The sequence below is a fragment of the Gadus macrocephalus genome, chromosome 13 (genome assembly GCF_031168955.1).
Source record: "Gadus macrocephalus chromosome 13, ASM3116895v1".
Classification (NCBI taxonomy): Eukaryota; Metazoa; Chordata; class Actinopteri; order Gadiformes; family Gadidae; genus Gadus; species Gadus macrocephalus.
This window is the reverse complement of record NC_082394.1, coordinates 16,246,363-16,262,302: the sequence shown is the minus strand read 5'-3', so window position 1 is coordinate 16,262,302 and position 15,940 is coordinate 16,246,363. Positions and strand designations below refer to the sequence as shown.

The window sequence follows — 15,940 nt, the reverse complement described above, 5'->3', positions numbered from 1 at the left end:
CACTTGCCCACAAGGCAATAGCACAATAGTATACTGTATAACAAGAACATATAAAACAATTGCTCAGCTTACTTAAATATGTAGTATCAGAAAAGAAAATTCAGCTAACAATTGTATGTATGTGTGAGTTTCTCCGTTTTTTCATCAATCAAATCAACAATCGTCTCTCATCTAAATCTGACCATGGAGTTGACTTTGGCAGAAGGCGAAGGTGATTGCTGATCCTAATCAGTGGCACCTGCACAATCCAATCACGTTTGAGAGGGAAACAACAAATTTAGGGTTTCCGAGATTTTTCTTTTCTCCTTTTATTTATTTTTTTTTAGAAGAAGTAACGGGTACTCACGGTTATGGATAGAAATGTAGCAGAGTAAAGAGTACAATATTTGCCTCTCAAATTTACTTGAGTAAAGTCATGAGTACTCCCCAAAAATGATACTCGAGTAAAGTACAGATCCCTCAAAATTGTACCTAAGTAGCCTACTGTACTCAAATAAATGTAGGTCTACTCCGTTACTTTCCGGCTCTGCTTACCGGCATCAGCAGCGCTGGCCTCAGTGGCGATTCTAGAAAATTTTACATGGGGTGGCAGAAGGGTGGCAAGTTAAATTCAAGGGTGGCAAATCACACACACAAAGTCAAGTCAAGTCAAGTCTTTTTATTGTTGGAAACACACATGCCTGGTGTCTATATGTATTTATTTATACCAATCGCTAATGAAAACAGTTAACATATTTACTAGGGCTGTAACGATACACAAATTCACGATTCGGTTTGTATCACGATTTTTGACCCACGGTTCGATACATCCCACGATTCTTTTAAATTTAAAAAGCATTTTATTTAAACAACACTTAAATACCAATTATCTTAGTGTAACATTTAATAACAAATAATTTGGAACACTGAACAGATTTGAACCGAAAGAATACTATTAAAGTATAGCTAAATTATTAAAGAAATAACCAAAGATTGCAGTTGGAGGATGCTTTTTGCTGGTAGGCATAATAGGGCCCCTTTAACTGTTTGGTTGGTTTATTCAAATATCCTTAGCGCTTCTTATTAGGCTATGTAGCTTAAATAATGACATAATCAGGCCGTATAGAATGCAACATGTTTAATAGCCTAACTCTCAATAGATGAGGAAAAACGTGAACGTCGCAATAACGAGGCATAGTGTTACGAGTAGCATATGTGTGTGCGGGAGAATGGCAGAGTGCGTATGCGTGTGTGAGTGACGTCAGCGAGTGAGTGGACGAGCGAGGAGAGCGAGCGGTAGCGCGTGTGTCTAGTGAAGAAGCGAACGAGTCCGGTAGAATAAAGTACCCATCCTGTCAATAATCGGTGGCCGCTTCATTTCGACCTATAAGCAGACAAACTGCCAGTCAAATCACACAAAACAATAGAGACAGGATCACACAGGCATTTTTTTTCGCGCTTGGCCCACTCTGGATAAATGTCGTTCATATCGCATATGAGGACTTCGACGGCTGTGGAGAAATGCAATCCTCCGTAGCCACGGAGAGCTGTGATCACAGAGAGGGTATCTCGTCACATATTTACGGCATCGATAGGAGGGGGCGCTGTCAGCAGACTATTATTAAGACAAATATTAGCAAATTTCAATCGGACAATTTGGCCGGAGTTCTGGGGAATCCCTGCCTGATTGGTTGACTTGGGCTGTCACCTCGATGCTTAGATATATCTTTTTTCATTACTGCAAGCGTACAGTTGGCTTGTCTCCAGTTCTTTGGCTTTCAAACCGTTTCAGCCTTCATTTGAATGAAGCGGCAGATGCGCACGGTGAGAAGAGAGCAAATAGGATTCATGGACTCAACCATTTTACAGGGGAGGGGGGACATAAAGATTTTAGTTCTTAAACTTAAACAAGTTACCAATGAGATCAACAGCTTCAGTAGCAAAAAATATAATACCATTCAGTAAATGTATATTGGAGACACTTCTAACAACCTGGGTGGCAAGTGGGGTGGCAAGCATTTTTTGGGGGGTGGCAGCTGCCACCCCTTGCCACCCCGGTAGTTTCGCCACTGGCTGGCCTCAACTACGAGCATGCAGGCAAAAAGCGCGGCTCCTTTAAATGGAATAGCAAAATCGCAAGAGCGATATGAGCTTGCCTCAACTACGAGCATGCAGGCAAAAAGCGCGGCTCCTTTAAATGGAAAAGCAAAATCGCAAGAGCGATATGAGCTGTAAATATTGTGGACAGCGTGGCGTTTTGAGCTATTCGACGATTTTGCATCTTTTACAGCTTTGGGTGTGAACGTACAATTACATTCACTTAGGCCTATATAGGCCTACACGTTTAGCAACGGGGGCTTTCAAACAGGGCATTGCCGATGAGGTTGGGTATTTCCGCATGGTAGGCCTATTTCCAATGAGAAGCTCACCCCCCTGATACGTCTAATCAAGAAAAATTAAATTATGTGATTGTTGTATAGCCCTCGGAATATTATCAGTTTAAGGGCCTCCTCTAAATCATGTCGGCCTTATATATATATATATATATATATATATATATATATATATATATATATATATATATATATATATATATATATATATATATATATATATATATATATATATATCATTAGCTTCGCAAATAAATCTTTACATTTTTTTGACACTTTCTGTGTGGAATATGTTGAGATCACTCTCGGTTCTCTCACCTACTCCTTTCCGCTCAGAGAAGTGGCGGGGCGGGAAATCCACGGGCGTTCAAGCATCACCCACATTGCCTTTCACTTCTGATCTAGATCACGACGAGCGGACGGTGGTCGTCGTCGCCTCCTATGAATTTATAATCAAAAGAAGATGGATATGTTGGCTCTTCGTCTGAGTTTCTATCTCGTCGTGTGCATGTTGGAAGTGGCTCATGGGAGCGATTGTATGCCTAAAGGTGAGCCAGATTGTTATAAATAAGGGCTAACGGTGCCCATGGTTGTTCTTTTAATTAATCGCACGTCAACTTGAGTTACATTTTAATGATCTACTACACATCGTGAAAGTTCATTTAGACAATTAGGTTACAGAACAAAAACAAATCTGTTCTGGAAGAATGACATCTTTTACTTTCTTTCTCCTTTTCACACAGATGGATGTCCTATTATGATCACTCCCTCCCGAATAGTTGTGCAGTACGGATCTCCATTATATGCAAACTGTTCGAGTTGTGTAAATGGCTCTTGTAAGGAGACTAAATGGGAGACCCCCACGGGATCATTTGAAAGGCTTATTAACTCGATTAACGGAATCAACAAGACGATATCACGGTGGAATGTGGACAACGCCACAGAATGGGACATGAGGCCCATTTGCTACGAGTTGAACAATGCAAACTGTTGCACTGTTCAAGCTGTCACCTTATACAGTAAGTTATATCACCATGCTGGAGGGGATCTCTCACAAGTAAGGCTGGTCGCAATTCAAATTGTTATGGCGGTCGACTCATGTTATTGAAAAATTATAGCGGATTTTAGAAAAAGAACAAAGGTCATAGATGTAGAAGCCCATGTCCTCTTAGTTTACCGTTTTGATAATGAATGACCTGAACCAGGGGCGATTCTAGGTTCTGACTTTTGGGGGGGCTCAACCCCAGGAAGCCACAGGGGTATATGAAGTATATAAAGTCCTGTCCAAGATTTTGTGATTCCACAACCTTTATTTTATTAGTTACTATGCTGTTGTATGTCTAAGCCAAAAGCCGGCAGTGTCAGTTAAATAATGCAGTTCTGAATCACCAAAGTGATGAAAGGAAAAAAGACTATTTGGATGAAGGAATAATCAATGGATGTGAACTGTAATAACAAATTTGAGGTATATTAAATTTCCTTTATGTAAGTTTCACTCAAAAAGGACCATATTTCCCCCTTTTTTTTATTTACACAGTTACTGAAACACATTGGTACAACATGTATGAGATTAATAATATGAGAAACATACCACTATTTCGGGAGCAATAAACTACGTTGTCTCACTTTCAGGGACCCATACATTTTTATAAAACTTCTGATGCAAAAAAATCTTGTCCTGATGCAAAAAAAAAAGGGTGCTAATTTTCAGTTAAAACAAAACCGCTGGCATTATTTTATCAGCTGTGGGCGTTTTCATTGCCATAACAAAATGAGCTAATCAACAAGTACAACATGTTCTAGACCAGTGGCTCTCAATTATTTTCTGTCATTCCCACCCTAGGAGACAGATATTTTGTCGCGCCCTCCCTGAATTGAAATAGCCTACCATTGAGAACCTGCTAATATTTATTTATTTAGATTGATAAAATTAGCAGAGATAACATCTGCGACAACTTAAAACAATTTCCGAGTTCAGTTTATAAACTCAATTTGTAACATTTAAACAAGAATGCTAAGTCTGTGTGAATCTCCAAACAGAGAAACAAGAGCATATGATTCACTGGGGTTTGCATTTAATTAAAAATATTTTTAAACTGTAAACATTGGTCCCTTGTCAGCTTCATTAGCTTATTCCCTTTCAAAAAAAATTATATATATGTTCATCTTTCAGCTGAGGGCGTTTTCATGAGTCTCATAGTATTAGAACATGTTGTACTTGTTGATTAGCTCACGTTGTTATGGCAATGAATACGCCCTCAGCTGATAAAATAATGCCAGCGGTTTTATTCAACTGAAAATTAGCACCCGTGTCAACTTTTTCTGCTCCTTGCACCTTATCATGCTTATCATGCTACGCAGCATTAGAAGCCCCTGCCGACTAAAACATGAAGCAATTGAAGAGGAGGCATAGATAGAATCGCCTTGTGGTCAACTGTCATTTAATAGTCATCTGACAGATTATGTCAAGGTTTTAAAATGATTATTATTATTATTAGCTGGTCATGTTATAACACAGCTGGAAATCGTGGATTTTCTGATAAAGACTAGCAAGCCTTTTTGACAGACAAAACAGCAGAAACTGTTAAGTGTGCTCGTGCTGCCTTTTTGGTTTTGTCAAACAGGAGACGCCCACCCACCAATCAGAGGTTAGAGATTCCTGCAGGAAGGTTGCACTCGATTAAACTAGCCCATTTGTGCCTGTTAATTACAGCATCTATTCACTCATTGCTTGTGTAAAAAAAAAGGTCGAATATTAGATTTGAGGACGAAATGATAGGGTGGGCTAAGGCAAGTTTTGGGTGGGCTTGAGCCCACCCAAAAAAGGTCTAGCTTCGCCACTGACCTGAACTAAACTGACTACCTAACTATACAAAGACTCAGGCCTCGACATTAACGGTTGCCCGCTTGCCCGGGGCAACCAAAAGTCATAGTTGGGCAAGTTGAGATTGAATTCTGGTTGCCCGAACGGGCAAGTGGATTTTGGGTGGATGTTAATATAAAGGCTATTTATTCAAATGTTTTTAGAAACTGCAGAACAACCTTGTTTGCCGCAAAATAACACAAAATATAAGTATTTGCAATTGATCAGCGCGCCGTCTTCTCTTCTCTCGGAAAGCGAGTTAACAGACAGACACGCTTCGCTTCAGTGCGGATATATAGCCCCGCCTTCTGTCACTCGCAGTGCGTTCTCTGGCCGTGATTCGAAGGTGTTGGCTAAAGGTTAGCCAACAAAGCTAGCATCGCAAGTGCAGCGCCTCCGCGAACGGTTTAGGTAGAAGGAAAATGGAGTAGTGATGGAGGAGTGCAGTTTGGAAGTACTTAGGATTGAGGCAAATTACCAAGGAAAGTCATATGCAAGAACACGGTTTTGGGTTTCATAACTGTGCACATGCACGGCAATAGCGATCTTTTTCACGAAATCGGACCCTCACAAACTATATATTACATGAAAGCTGAGCCTCCACTTATTCCAACAGTCCAAACCATATCATTCTGTGACTAAAACTCGCAAATAACAACTTAAGAAGAAACGTCCCCTTTTCTTTTAACAACCAAAAATGAAGTATTACCTTTGTGATTTTTGTCCACAAAGTTGATTCTGGTCGAATAAAACCACCATAAACAGATAACCCAGTGTCTGGGCCAAATTTTGCAACTAAACATGGTATTTTCAATCAATGAATAAGAGAAGGTTTCTTAGGAAATAGGCCTAGGTAAATTGCCTTCAATCAGAAAACATATTCTTCAGCGCAATCTAGTGGCCATATGTTTATTTGCGAGTGTTTGGCTTGGTGCATTCGAATATATTTGCCCTGAAATTTAAATAGAGGTGTCAAGTGTCAAAATTGTAAGATATCTACCTTTATTTGTGTCTCAGAGTAAGACATCGCTCCCAAATGATAACGACCAGCTGATAATTATTTCAGGTGGAAATGTTATCTTCCACTTATGCTGTGTTCCATGGCTTTATTCACTTTAACCAAGTATCATCCCCATTGAATATTTCACTTGCACAACAATCTTTCTTTTGGCACAATGATGACATTATCGCCCTTGCAGTTGTGGAGATATACTCTATTTACTTTGGGTATGTTCTTTCCTGAAAAAAACTTTCCCCCTGATATCGAAAATGGTATAGAATATCGATATTTTTCCAGGTATAGTGTCAAAGTTAGAAAATCCAGTATCGTGACTGACAACACTACTAGAAACGCGATAGTGATTATTCAGTTAGAGCTACAAGAAACGTGAAAGTTAAAAAAGACATATCTTTGCTACTACCTCTGACATTTAGTTAAGTACATTTGCATGAAATCATGCAGGTCTACATATAACTTGGCGATAGCTTTAATAGGTTGCAACGGTGGACTGAAATCACTTCATGGCACGATGTGACCGCTCGATAAATAAGTAAACAAAGGGAAGTTTGTTATTTTTTAAACACAACATGTGTGGAAGCTAACATTCAGCTTCAGTCTGAGCTAGGATGATTTTTCTGAGCCCCCCCAAAACCAGGCCGCGTGCCTGGCAAAAAGAGGCCTGTTCAAGATTCTGATTATAATTTGGGCAAGTGAACATCACATTCGGGCAAGTTGAACCTGACCTGTACTTGGCCGATGGGCAAGTGCTTTTGAAACCTTAATGTCAACCTTAATGTCAACCCCCTAATGTCAATCTGTGGGCCCTATACCGGATACCGGTTTCGTTCAGTATGCCACGGTGGTTTTGGTAATCCAACGGTTCCCCAACTACCTTGTCTACCTTATAAATATAGTTGTGTATCAGAGGGCGTGATCGAATCCAAGTCGGTGCATTATTTTTAGGTCAGTTATGAGACATGCATTTAGATCATCACTAGGGTTGTACGTTACTATAATGCGATACTTACACCAGGGACAATCAGAATCAGAAAAACTTTATTGTCTGACATGACATGACAATGAGATGAAACATACAAAATATGGGTTGTAAGTTTGTGGAATTTTCCAGATAGCTCGGAAACCAGTTGGCTCATAACACCAGTAGGTGAAGTGCAGCGTGCTGGAGCTCACTTTAGTGTTTGTGTTTGCAGAACCTCCTGACAACGTATCCATCAGCTTTGTAAACCACACTGGCCCACTGCTTGAAGGACATCAGTACAACCTCCAGTGCCGTGTCCAGAACGTTGCTCCTATCCAGAACCTCGCCGTGACCTTCTACAAAGGAGACACTATCCTGGACTCGGTACAGCCCAACAGGACCTCTGAGAATACAACGGTGACAGAGACGTTCACCAGCTTCAGCTTCAACTCCAGCAGAGGGGATGATGGGGTCCAGTACTGGTGTGAAGCCAAGCTGAACCTGGGACAACAAGATCCACCTCCTGTAACAATGTCAGAACGCCTAACAACCACTGTGTACTGTGAGTTTACTTCAAATATTAGAGTGGCCCGGTGGTCCGTGTCAAAACTATAACTTCATGACGTCTGCAATTTGAATATAAGCACTAGGGCCCGACCGATATTGATTTTTGAGTGCCGATGCCGATTATTTTCAGAGAAAAATTACGATTACGATTTAATCGGCCGATTAAAAAAAATAAAAATATATATATATATCTATAAAACGTAGTTTTTGATACCTTAAATATACTTTAAACACTTTTGACGAATATGTGAATTGAATGCAGAACCTTTGAGTGTTTTAGAATACATTTACAGTCAAAAATTAGTGTAATGTAAAATGTAAAATAAATAACTAACTCCCAATGTGCTGCGCTCGTGAGCAGTGACTAACACGTGCGTGCTGAGCAGTATGGTCTCACCGTTAGAGTCTACAGTATAACAAATTAACATGGCCTGGGACCTAAAGAAAAACAGGCACAACATGCTCAAACAACGCGTCTTGTGTACATTGGTGAGGTGAGCGCGCAGCTGCCTGAGCGAGCGTGCTTTCATGTTGTACGGTAAAATTCAATCTCCTCCTTTTTACTCCAGCTAAAGTTGTTAGTTAGCAAGGCGAGTAGGAGCGCAATCTGCAGGATACTAATCGCAATAGCATTTAAAAAAAAAAATAATAATCTGTTGTAATCGGCGTCTTTTTGGCCGATGCCGATTATTTTCATAAAGGCTATAATCGGCCGATTAAATCGGCAGGCCGATAAATCGGTCGGGCCCTAATAAGCACATGACATGCCTGAGAAGAATCAGTGTGTATATCTTCAAATGTTGAGCTTTTTTTTAACTTCCCCCCCGTTTTCTCGTCAGTCAAACCTAAGACGGGGCAGGGGTCTTCGCCAGATCCTATTTCCATCGCAGTAGGGGAACCTTTCCAGTTGAACTGCACAGCCCATTCCAACCCCAGTCCAGCCTACAGTTGGACCGGTCCTGACAACACCACAGTCGGCAACGGCAGTGATTTCGCCGTGCGGTCGGCTGGTTTTGAACACGAGGGCCTGTACGTTTGTGACGCCCGCAACAGCCAGGGAAGCACAACTGTGACGTTCAACGTGGATGTCCGCGGTGTGTTCAATGTGTTTAACCTATCTGCTTCTGAAGTGCATCCTTTCCTTATTTTACAAACCTTGGGCCATATTCACAAAGGATCTTAGGGCTAAAAGTAGGTCCTAACTGGCGAATTTAGGAGTAACTCCTAAAAATAACGGACGTGTCACTCTTAAAACACAAAGTATTTTAGGCCTAAAAGTAGCACCTAAGCCTAGGAGAGCATAAAAGTCCTCAAGAGGACTCCTAACTCAGTAAGACCTATTCACAAAGGATCGTAAAATGGCTGCGAGACGAAATGATTTGGAGACAATGGAAGACTGTGAGTTAATGAAGAGATATAGGCTAAATCGTGAAGGTATTAAACTTGTTGTGGAGTTAGTGCGGGATGCAATAACATCCCCGACTAACAGGAACAATCCGATTAGAAAATGTTTGGCAACACTACGTTATTTAGCAACAGGGAAAATGCAACTTTGCAATGCCGACGATTTAGGAATATCGCAACCATCAGTCAGCCGTGCCATAAACCAAACTATCAACTCGCTCTCTAGACCACATATCATCCAACTGTTTATCCGGTTTCCTTTGGACATTCAACAATTACACAGGATCAAAGCCAACTTCATGGCAATCGCAGGTATGCCCGGTATGGTCGGTGTTATTGACGGGACGCACATAAAAATAATCGCGCCATCAAATGACGAGGACGTGTTCGTCAATAGGAAGAAAGTGCATTCCATCAACACGCAGGTTGTTTTTGATGCAAATTTTAACAAAGTGGCCTGGAGCTACCCTACCCATGATTCGCGCATTTTAATGTAGAGCGGTCTGAGGCAGCTTTTTGAGAGGCACCATGTACCAGTTTGGTGTCACTTGCTGGGTGACAGTGGCTATCCCTGCAAGACGTGGCTCTTGACACCCTACCTCAATCCACAACCGGCAGCACAGTTAAAGTATAACATGTAAGTGATTACGCAGATTACGCTTAGTCCTATGCGTAAAACACATCGTATTGGCTCTTTGACGCCTTTTATTTGTTGAATCCATATTTATTATTGGATTCAACAAATTATTGTTTTCCTCCATATAGGTTAAAGCACACAAACATACACGAAATGTTGTGGAGAGAGGAATTGGGCAGATGAAATGTCGGTTTCATGTCCTCCACGGCGAAATTCGCCTCACCCCAGAGAGGGCGAGCAGTCATCAGTGTATGTGCCATTCTACACAACCTCTGCAAGCGGAGGAACATTCCACAGCCAGACGATGATGATGATGACGACGATGAAGAGGACGATGACCACGATGATGATGATGATGGCGATCAAACTGACGATGAATTTGACCATGTGGAACCGAGTGGACTGGCATTTAGGGATCACTTTGTGAATACACATTTTAGGTAAACACCTTGGCACAAATCAGTCAACACACATTTGTTTAGTTAATAACATTTATTTTCTTTCGATTTTTCAATTTTTCTATCTTAAGACTGTAATATTCAGTGTTAATTTTTATTAGCCTGCACTTTCGCTTTGCCTTTTGCCTTTTTAAAACCCTCATTTCCATCCTCAATTTCTTCTCCAACAGTGAACTGGCACCAGCAGCAGGAGGGAGAGGAGAGGCAGTGGGTGCACCAAGAGGGAGAGTTGGAAGAGGAATAGCAGGGAGAGGAAGAGCTGTGAGAGGAGGTGCAGCAGGAAGAGGAAGAGCTGTGAGAGGAGGTGCAGCTGGAAGAGGAAGAGCTGGCAGAGGAAGGGCTAGGAGGGGGAGAAGAGGAAGAGCTGTGTGATTTGATGCTGCAGCTGCAGCTGGACTTTGATCTTAATTTCTCTGTGGGGAATATATATATTTCATTTGTAACACATTTTTGGGAAGTGGGTTGACCAGTTGCACATTGTAATTCTTCTGTAAATATGAAACAGGTTTTTCATATAGCCTATTGCAATCATTGCATGCATACCCCTCAAACTCCTTTAGCAACTCGACTGCAGGATCAGCTGCACCCTCAAGGCCAGTTTTATGTCCGAGCCTAGGACGGCGTACACCACCGATGCGACCGGGGACAACGGCTTTGGTGCAGATCCTCCTCCAACAAATTCAATTTCAGTTTTATTCACGTTTCATATCACTGTAGCCTTTGTTAATTGTAAATTTAAGACATGCAAATGCATTTCCCACATGAATGCAAGCAATGTTAATAATGGACTTACCTGTAGCCGCGACAGCTCTTTTATGGTCGGCAATCTCCAACCTACACTGTGATTGCAGGGCATACCAACGTTTTTCGCAATCGTCGGTGGAGCGACGCACAGCAGGGAAGGAAGCATTTATGTTCACGCAAATTTCTTCCCATGCCTCCCGCTTCTTCTTACTGGTCATTCCAGCCCCAAATCGACCCTGTATTACCCCCCTCCGCTCCAGCACAAACTGGGCAAGTAGTAGCAATTGGTCCTGGGACCAATTGGCCTTTCGCTTGCGTTTCACTTTTTCATCGTCCATCATGATAGGGGGACTTGAACGGCGGTATGGGCTGTTAAGTGTTTAAGGGCTGAAATATGCTAATTAGATAATAGTTTGCAGGGTGCTTTTAATTGTCTCCTTGATTTAATGCAATTTACGTTAATGCAATTTGTCTCTCTCTCTCTCTCTCTCTCTCTTGAACGTGCAGGGTACAACCTCATTATCGTGGTCTGCATAAACTTGTCATCATGCGTGTATTCTGCTAACTGCACTGTCCATAACTACTTAATAGGAATTCATTTCTAGCCTAGGCTATTTCCTTGTTTTTCTGGGATTTAGTGGGCTCGTCTGAACAACCAATCACCGCACTGACCGCTTCTAAACTCGTGCACGAGATTCGACGTAATCCATAGCAACGGCGCGTCACTCTTAGTTCACTCATAGGGCCCTATTTTAACGGTCTGAAACGCAAGTGGGAAGCGCAAAGCGCAAGTAGCTTTGTGGGCGGTTCTACGGCGCTATCGCAATTTTCAGGCGGATAAATGACACTTGCGTCGCGGCGCAAGTGTCAAAAGGGTTGGTCTGAAGTAGCCTAGTTACCCGTAGGTGTGGTTTGGGCGTAACGTCCAACAAACCAATGAGAGTGCCAGCTCCCATCCCCTTTAAGAGCCATGAGCGCATTTGAATCGGACGAGTTGATATTTTGACAGCGCGTCTGCAGTCTCCGATGAGACAGATGCACATGAATTTCAAACTGCAAATGGCTCAGTTTATTGCCAAATAATATGGCCTAATTCACACATGGAATAAGGGGTTTTCTTCCACAACTTCAGAAATACTGAGTCCTCAAATAAATTTCGGCAAAAAAGACGTATATGATATAACATTTGATATGCGGTAACTGTTGTTCTATTTAATGATATACGCAATACATTATAAACATTGTTTCTTATCAGTATTGTATGCTATCCTAATATGCATGTGTCCCCGCGGTAATAGACATTGCCATTGATTGTATTATGCGTTACGTGTTTAGTTTGCGTGTGTTTAAACAGAGCACACACGCGCGCCCGCATTCATTCATTCTTTTTAACACTCACTTGCGGTAAAACAATGTTTTTCACGATCAAATACTCATCAATCCTAAAAGTTATGGGCATGTAGGCCTACACGATGTCTGTGTCAAGAAAATGTATGTTTGCTGTACGGTGTTTGCAGATGCATTGATTTAAAAGTACAACTTATTACCGCTGCATCAGCTGTTCTTTCCCAAATAATTTACCAAGAATGTGCGGCTAGGTAGATGGGAGAAGCAAAGTGTATGCGCGAGGTGCACAAGCAATCCGTATGCATCGCATGCGCATGTATGCATGCGCCCTTAAAATAGCATCTGAACAACGCGCCACTGACTTTAAACCAGGTATTTCCTGGTCAGTAGCGCAATGGTATTCAGAAACGGCAAAATACCGTTTGCGCCAGAACACGCCTCCTCCTTCCGCCGAACCGCCCCTTGGGGCGCATGATCAATCCCTAATTTACCGGCGAGTGGCGGTGGTGGGAAAAGAACGCTCTGCGCCAGTTGTAAACTAGCAACGACACATGCGCCAGTGACTAAGTCACTTGCGCCGGATGCAAGATAGGGCCCTTAGTGATTCATCCTTAGTAAGAGTAGGTCTCAGCGGCTTTGTGATTAACTTTTAAGAAAAAACTACTACGTACAATGATTTAGCGGGAGTTAGGAGCACTCCTAGCGGTAAGATAAAATGCTTTGTGAATACGGCCCCATGTCTTCTTTTATAGTTAGGCATGCTCCAACCTTGATCGTACACTCAGCAGTGGGATTGTAGTCAACTTTCTGATTCTTAACCCCCTAACACCCCTGACTGGAAATAGGATAAAAACCGAAAGGTATTCAAAATATCTCAACTGAAATTACCCTTACTGGTAACGTTGTCCGCATCCTTATCTCTAAGTTGCATACAAAAACTGAAAGAGGTATGTAGGCCTGCTTAAGGTTTTTTTGTTTATACTGTATGTATTCAGGAAGTCTCGAGGAAGTCTCGAGACTTTCTGAATACAACCTCTTCCGTTAACCACCTCTTTAGCAATAGAACCCTTTTAGAACTGATCGCATTCGGACTCCTCTGAACTTAAAGTTCATAAGTCGGCTCAGAGAATTATGAACCTTTGATAGTTCTCTTTCATGATTCTCTTTTCTGACCATTTGTCTGTCTGTCTTTCTCTCTTTCTTTCTTTAGTTGGCTGGTTGCATATCACCGCAGTCGTGTCAGTGCTGTTGGGGGTCATCTGCATGGTCGTTGGTGGGTTTGTCCACTCCGAATGATTGATGAATCAGTCATTCCAAGGTTGGAATGACTGATTCCAACTTTGGAAGTATTTACTAAGAGGCAATGAGCTTTTGGTTGTGGCCCAATAGCTGCCAACTGCCATTCCTGGAATGAAATGAAGAATGTACTGTTGATCCTCCCATCTGAGTATGTATATCATACTCATTGCTGTCGTCCTTGGTGGTCTGGTATCCATGACTATTCATAGGGGTTGGCTATTGTAATTAATAGGGTATGGGAAAAATAATCAATTCTTCGATGCATCGCGATTCTCTCTAGAACGATTCCGTCTCGATGCAGATAAATTAATAATCAGAATAAAAAATAAATAATAATAATAATAATTTGTTCGCCTACTGCAACATTCTGTTCGCCAGAGAGGGATAATTTTAGTAATTTTTAAATGATTTAATTTATCTTCAGTGTGTATTGGCCAATCTGATTTGTCTTGACACGATTGCGAATCAGCCTACGCATAGCATGCACGCAAACTCACAGCAAGACACAGGAACTCCTACTAATTCCTGCTTATTCTTTAATGACATAGAAAAGAAAGATTAGAAAGAAAAGAAAACTGAAACCTATTTTTTTTTTACATACTCCCATATTGTGTTGTAATGCAAGCTGCATTGATTATTGCATTGTTCATAGAAAGTCATGTGTGACAAAAGCTTTTTCTCTAATAAAATATTAGATAAGTTAAATCATCTGTTGATGTCTTTAATGATCATCACAAGAGTAGAAAGTGATTAGCAAACTCTGAGTAGCAAACACAGATTTGCTACTGTGATTTTCAATATATATTTTTGAAAATTCACGCATGGAATGTACATAAAATAAATTGTTGCACCGATAATCGTTTTAGAATCGAATCGTTGACCTCATAATCGGAATCGAATCGTGAGGTGCCAAGAGATTCCTAAGCCTTGTAATTAACAATAATTTCGTACAGGCCGGACTTTCTTGACACTATTTTTATATGATGATTAGGGGTGATTTTTTATAAGAAATTGCTTTCCTGCTGTACGATTGAATCAACTTTTATTAAAAACTTTTCTGCTTAAAAATTTTCTGTCTAAATTCTGTTATGGGCGTCTTGATAACAGCTTATTACAGTGTACAACTAATGTAATTTCAAGTCATTATACTTTAATTCTATACTAGAATTCCCATATGGTAAATAATCATTCAAATTCATTTTTTTATGTATCAGGTCATGTCAAATCATGTTTGATTTCAATTCCAGTTCCGCTTCTCCCCGAATTGCGGTTCTCTTATTTTCCACAACACCACCCATTAGTCCCTTCTTTAAACTCATCATCGGTTGCACAGACTCTACACGTAACTGTGCAGAACCGAAGCAAGGATAAGCAGGGGCACGGCCCCCATGGAATCGCTGAAGAGGGGGTCGACAAGAAGGAGGGAATGAGGAAGAGGAAGGAGGCGATGAGGGGAAGGCTGGAGCTGGAAAAAGGCCCGGCAGGGACGTGTAGAAACTGGAAAAAAGGAAGACGATGGAGGAAAAAAAATCTAGGACGACACACCTTGATGGTCACTCCACGTCTGGCCTCTTCCCTTCTTCCCTTCTTTCCTTGGTCCTCAGAGTGTCTTCGACATCACATCCTTAGCAAAATAGGAGACAGATGAAGATGGGGAGAAGAAACCTTTGTGGAGAAGCATGGGAAACAGCACTTTGGTAAGGTGTTTCTTGAAAGTTGTACATTTGTCCCGTATACGCCTCTGTTTTTTGTGTTGATCTAGTTGTTTGTTGTGTTGATATAGTTCTCCCCTCAGCCCACAGCGGTGAGTCCTGCTGATCCGGTTTGTTACAGGCGGATGGAACCAAGTAGATGTTACAGAAAGTGTGTCCAGGTAGCAATGATTCTGCTGACTGTGGTGTGATGAATATCAAAACGGTTGGAAAGATCCCTGAGAGGCAGGCCCACAGACAGGTGCATCAGAAACAGCAGTAATTCATCTACGGGTGCAAGTTTCTGTGAAAATAAACAAATAACAAAGAAATAACAAACTAGTCCTGGTTATAGTTGCTTGACTTCTTATATAAAGAAAAATAGGATGTTATTATTTAACTTACAAGTCTCGACTGCCAAAGCCTATAGTCCTCATCAGAGGTGTTGCTCAAGTAAATCAGCTGATGAAAAAAAGCTAATTTCTGAGTTGTAGCTCGACGAATTAGCACATCGAGGCACACAACAATGTAGAGACGTTTTCTTCTCTTGCCGTTGATATATTAACCACTTCTCCTTAA

General features: G+C 41.3%; 1 protein-coding gene across 1 annotated transcript; it reads left to right on the top strand.

Moving 5' to 3' along the window:
- The first annotated feature begins 2,739 nt into the window (after window positions 1-2,739).
- LOC132471141 (vascular cell adhesion protein 1-like) lies at window positions 2,740-14,738 on the top strand. Its single transcript, XM_060070220.1, has 5 exons — window positions 2,740-2,920; window positions 3,116-3,391; window positions 7,447-7,776; window positions 8,621-8,875; window positions 13,582-14,738. Exons 1-5 carry the CDS (start codon window positions 2,836-2,838, stop codon window positions 13,665-13,667), a joined length of 1,032 nt encoding a protein of 343 aa, XP_059926203.1. The 5' UTR covers window positions 2,740-2,835; the 3' UTR covers window positions 13,668-14,738.
- The last annotated feature ends 1,202 nt before the right edge of the window (window positions 14,739-15,940 follow it).